The sequence below is a fragment of the Hevea brasiliensis genome, chromosome 14 (assembly GCF_030052815.1).
Source record: "Hevea brasiliensis isolate MT/VB/25A 57/8 chromosome 14, ASM3005281v1, whole genome shotgun sequence".
Taxonomy (NCBI): Eukaryota; Viridiplantae; Streptophyta; class Magnoliopsida; order Malpighiales; family Euphorbiaceae; genus Hevea; species Hevea brasiliensis.
In genome coordinates this window covers 82,073,972-82,079,971 of record NC_079506.1, presented here as the reverse complement: position 1 = coordinate 82,079,971, position 6,000 = coordinate 82,073,972, and the positions used below count along the sequence as shown (strand labels likewise).

The 6,000-nt window shown below is 35.0% G+C and overlaps 1 protein-coding gene across 1 annotated transcript; it reads left to right on the top strand.

The window, feature by feature from the left end:
• On the top strand, positions 1 to 2,657 carry LOC110669863 (ABC transporter G family member 6-like). Its single transcript, XM_021831702.2, has one exon. It carries the CDS (start codon positions 205 to 207, stop codon positions 2,437 to 2,439), a length of 2,235 nt encoding a protein of 744 aa, XP_021687394.2. The 5' UTR covers positions 1 to 204; the 3' UTR covers positions 2,440 to 2,657.
• The last annotated feature ends 3,343 nt before the right edge of the window (positions 2,658 to 6,000 follow it).

Below are 6,000 nucleotides of genomic sequence, written 5' to 3'. Positions count from 1 at the left end.
CCTCACCACCGCCACCACCATCACCTCCTCCTCCTCCTCCACACTACCCGTCTTCAACGCTGTTTACCAGGGCCGTTATCTCTCTCCAATCGCCATCACCGTTATACCAGCGCAACTCATAATTCTCCAACCTGCTTCATCACTCCGTCAACGTTATCCCTATCTCTTTCTCTTCTCTCTATAAGCAGCTCGTTATATAATATTATGCCTCGCGTTGTAGCGGGGAATTTCTCTCCCACTATTGATACGCCGCCGTTTTACACTCAGAGTATGGATCTTGATTGCCCTCCCACTCTTGGCCGGTTGCTTAAGCGCGTTGGTGATGTTCGGAAAGAAGCTACTGGTGATGGAAGTGAAACGCCGGTTCACCAAGTGCTTGAGCTCGGTGATACAAATATGGAGCCACCGAGGTCTATTCCTTTCATTCTCTCGTTCAATAACCTCACCTACAGCGTCAAAGTCAGCCGGAAAATGAACTTACCGAGTGTACTCAATCGGGGCCGCCGCCGCCACCACCTTGGACCTGCAACGGCTGCTGAGCCTGTGGTTGGAGAAAGCATGTTTACTACAACGAAGACTTTACTTAATGACATCTCCGGTGAGGCTCGCGATGGAGAGATTCTCGCTGTGCTTGGAGCCAGTGGATCGGGAAAATCAACGTTGATCGACGCATTAGCCAACCGGATAGCCAAGGGGAGCTTGAAAGGGACGATAACATTAAACGGTGAAGTTTTGGAATCGCGGATGTTGAAAGTGATATCAGCTTACGTGATGCAAGATGATTTACTATTCCCAATGCTCACCGTCGAAGAAACGCTCATGTTCGCAGCTGAATTCCGGCTGCCGAGAAGCTTATCAAAATCGAAGAAGAAAATGCGAGTCCAAGCTCTCATCGATCAGTTAGGGCTGCGAAACGCAGCCAAAACAGTCATAGGAGACGAAGGTCACCGAGGGGTCTCTGGAGGAGAACGACGTCGTGTTTCGATTGGAATAGATATAATCCATGACCCAATTATACTGTTCATGGATGAACCGACGTCCGGTTTGGACTCCACCAGTGCGTTTATGGTGGTGAAGGTTTTGCAGAGGATAGCACAGACTGGGAGTATAGTTATCATGTCCGTACACCAGCCGAGTTATCGGATTCTTGGTTTGCTAGATCGGTTGATATTTCTGTCTCGTGGCCAAACCGTTTACAGTGGACCTCCGATGCATTTGCCGTCGTTCTTCGCCGAGTTTGGTCATCCGATACCGGAAAACGAGAACCGGACAGAGTTTGCATTGGACCTCATTCGGGAACTTGAAGGATCTCCAGGAGGAACTAAAAGCTTGGTGGAGTTCAACAAATCATGGCAGAACATGAAGCATACTCCAAATACTGAACCAGACCGCCATGGATTGTCGCTGAAAGAAGCAATAAGCGCTAGCATTTCGAAAGGGAAATTGGTCTCTGGAGCAACGAACAATGACGCAAGCCCAAATTCAATGGTGCCCACATTTGCCAACCCACTTTGGATTGAAATGGCAGTTTTATCGAAAAGATCTGTGACCAATTCAAGAAGAATGCCTGAATTGTTTGGAATTCGACTGGGTGCAGTTTTGGTTACTGGGTTCATTTTAGCTACCATGTTTTGGCAGCTGGATAATTCACCCAAAGGGGTTCAAGAAAGATTAGGGTTTTTCGCATTTGCCATGTCCACTACTTTCTACACTTGTGCAGATGCTCTTCCAGTTTTCCTCCAAGAAAGGTACATTTTCATGAGAGAAACTGCTTACAATGCTTATAGAAGGTCCTCTTATGTTCTATCTCATGCGCTGGTTTCTTTACCTTCCTTGATTTTCCTTTCATTTTCCTTCGCGGCCATTACATTTTGGGCTGTGGGGCTCGACGGAGGTTTTTCTGGTTTCTTCTTTTATTTCTTGATCATCTTTGCCTCCTTCTGGGCTGGAAACTCCTTTGTTACATTTCTATCCGGCGTCGTTCCTCATGTTATGCTCGGTTACACAATAGTTGTAGCCATCTTAGCCTATTTCCTTCTCTTCAGTGGCTTCTTCATGAACCGTGATCGAATCCCACCTTATTGGATTTGGTTTCATTACATGTCCCTTGTGAAATACCCCTACGAAGCAGTTTTGCAAAATGAATTTCACGATCCCACCAAGTGTTTTGTCAGAGGTGTTCAAATTTTCGACAATACTCCACTTGGGTCAGTGCCCACCTCAGTTAAAGTGAGATTACTCCAAACAATGAGCAATACATTAGGAATGACGATAAACAGCTCCACATGCTTAACTACAGGGTCAGATATACTACAGCAACAAGGAATAACCGATCTAAGCAAGTGGAATTGCTTGTGGGTGACGGTGGCATGGGGATTCTTATTCAGAATTCTATTTTACTTATCTTTGTTGCTGGGAAGCAAGAACAAGAGAAGGTAAGATGATGATAATGGATGGTGTGCTTTCCGGGAGGATGTGTGAATTATGTGGTTTGTTTTTCAAATTTGTTTTTAGAATTTGACCGTTGGTTTTAGTTGAACTTCGGATTCTGGTGTATAAGTGTTGCATACAAACATATATGTAAGCATAGTTTATAATAATCTTTCAGTAGATTTATATAATGCTGCAAATATATAAGCATAGTTTATTTTCTTTGATTGGTATGCTAGACATGTTATGTGGAGGATTAAAGGTGTTAGAGAGACTGGTAGCCTAGCTAAGACCATGGATTTGGCAGCCTGACTGTAGCTGGCGAGTTATCAGAAGACAATAAATTTAATTCGGAGACATATACATATCAAAAGTCTTCTTTTCTATAGGTTGGTGGCCTAATTTACAGTTGCCCTTTGGTCGACCCACCTAACAATCATGAGTTCAAATTGGCAAGTGAATTTTGGATCACTTGAATGAATTGCCATCTGCATTTACTTCCACCCCACAAAGCTAGCTAGCTGGCTTCTTGCCATACCTCACATCTCATGGTTTTCCTAGGGTTAGGGTTAGCAATTTATGAACAGTAATGAATTGAAATGGAAAAGGAACAAAAATAGAAGAATTTGGTAGTAGCTTTCAAAAGAATTCTTGAAAGAGCTGGCAATGCACTGGCACAATGTATAAATCAATATGGAAAGAGGTGATTTAAGGCATTAAAGTTATACTGTAAATGTGATTTTCAATTAGTAGAGTGGGTGTTGTGAGGTTGTAGTTAGGTTTGGTTGCAAAGTCATGCATGCAATAAATTTGAAAAGTTTAGGAAAATAAAGTTTTCCGATTGTATTTGGACCTATTGATATTACATTGTACATAGATCCAAAACACAAAATATATCACGAAAACAATTATAAAATACCCCTAGTGCATATAAAAATAATATTCTCTCTTACAAAAAAAAAAAAATTCTTTGTAATACGATGAATGAGTCTCACATTATTATAAGAAATAGTATAAATATATCAAGCGTACCTAATAATCTCTAATATAAGACTTATGTAAATTTCATATATTTATGTTTTAAATTTTTAATAAATTAAATTTAGGTAAAAATTTTCTAATATATTATACCTAAGAAATTATTGTTGCCATGGTAATTGAAATCCCCTATTAATTATTTAGGTTGGTAATAGTATCATAAAGGTTCACATGGGTATTTCCCATTAATAATAATAATAATAATAATAATAATAATAATAATAATAATAATAATAGTTTAATTGGTTAAAAGACAATAGCTAATTAATTAATTAATGGGTTCAAAAACAAAAACAGCATCAATTTCTTTCTCACAATAAATAATGTTATACTTCCCCTAAATTTACTTTTTTTTTCACATAATATTACATTCATATGGAGCATGTGGGGGACGCAAGAAACTCATTGCTATGATAAAAATTTAAAAAAAATAAAAAAAAAAACCTCATCGCCATTAATGCTAACATTAATTATATAACAGTACATTTTTATTTGCAAATTATAATAAATATTTTTTAATTTAATTAAATTACTTTTATTTCATTTAAGAGAATGACGATAAAATGAGTTTAGAAAATTATATAAATGATTTATTGTATTTAGTAGAGATAATGATAAAATTAAAAAAAATAATAAATTCTCTTTAATTTTGGTAAAATGATAAATAATTTTAAATAAAATAAATTTTAAAAAACAACAAATAAAAATTAAAAAAAAAAAGAAGAAATATGTCTTACAATTTAATCATTACACTTTTATAAGTTAATTCTTACAATTTTTTATAAAGTGACAATGTTTCAGATTTAATCTTGAGGGACATCATGTCTCGCCGTCGGCTTTTGGAATGGCCACGGATAATTAATCCCATAGTTGTTTAAATTAATATCTTATCTTATTTAACATCGTTAGTACTTAAGAGATAAAATAATTAACAATGTTAATAAGTGTATAAATAAATCAAGTCACTAATGAGCTACTAGAAGTTCAGTTCGATAAAAACTCGGCTCGATTTCACTCGATTTCTAAATGAGCAGAACTCGGGCTCAAATTTTAAGTTCGTTTAATAAATAAGCCGAGTTCGAACTCAGCAGTATTCGACTTGAACTCAAGTTTAAGCTCAACTTATTTATAAGTTTGCGAGTTGACTCGTTGAGTAGGTTTACGAGCTGCCTCGTTGAGTAGGTTCGTGAGCTAACTAATTGAACAAGTTCGTGAGTTAGCTCATTTATAGACCTGTTTACAAAAATATTTATATTAATTATTATAATTTTATAATATTATAAATATATTTATTTTGTTTATAATTATTTTTAAAATAATATATTCTTTAAAAATATGATATAAACAATATATAAAATATATTTATAATTATATAGTTATTTATACTTTAGATTTATTTTTTTTTAAATAAGTTAATTTTTATATGAGAATAAATTTATAATATTAGATAATAAATATATAAAAATTATTGTGAAATATTTTATCTATATTAAATTACTAAAAAAATTAAAATTACATACTTTTGACGTTAGTGTGATTTGAAACATGAAACATACCTCTCTCCCTCTCTTCCTTCTCTATTAAAATTTTAAACTTTTAAAATATTAAATTTCAAAATTAACATTAATATATCTAATAATTATTATTACTTTCTTTCTATATATAGTTTCACTTTCAATCTCTTTTATTAGTTTTCTTTTATATAAACTTTAAATTTTTAAAAGATTAATATTCAATTTTAATACTAAACTATTTATTCATTATTATTATTCTTCTCTTTCTCTAAGTACTTTCTCTTTACGCATCATTTAAATATTTATCATTTCTAAATCTTTTCCTACTTAATATTGTCCACTTATTCCCTAAAAATTAAATTGTTAATATGTTAAATTTAAATTATAATGCTATTGAGTTTTGTTAAGAGCCATGAACTTATATTATGTGTGTGTGCACGCGCGCGCGCGTGTGTGTAACACCCCTATCTGTATAGCCTGGTATATTTCACTGTTCCGGTGACCGGTGTCAATCCGGACAATTAAGGAGATTAGAACCATACTTAAGACAACTAGAGAAACCATAAACACAAATAATTAGTAATGTTCAATTAGTTAAGTATAAATAAGAAAAATAGAACATAAGAAGTTAAACGAGCCGAGAGTTACAGCGATGGGTGACCTCCTCGGGAACGACTGCGAAGTCATTTTAAACTCAAATTTTGAACCGTAAAATGTGACGCTGTGGTCCTTAGGACCTTTATGAACACAGTGGAAAAGAGAAAATCACGAAAAAGAACTGTTAAGCCAGTCAAATAATTAGGTCAGGAAGCCGGAAGAAATATGGAATTATTTGCAAACCGGGATGAACCGGCGAGGGGCAATTTGGTCAATTGACCCCGAGAGCTGACTCCTGACCTAACTGTCAAATAAAATCGGAGAAAAGAAAATTTCGGAATAGAGAATTAAATTAAAGAACTAATAGAAAAAAAAAAAGAGGAAAATGGAAAAAGTAAAGGTGATGACATCATGCATGACA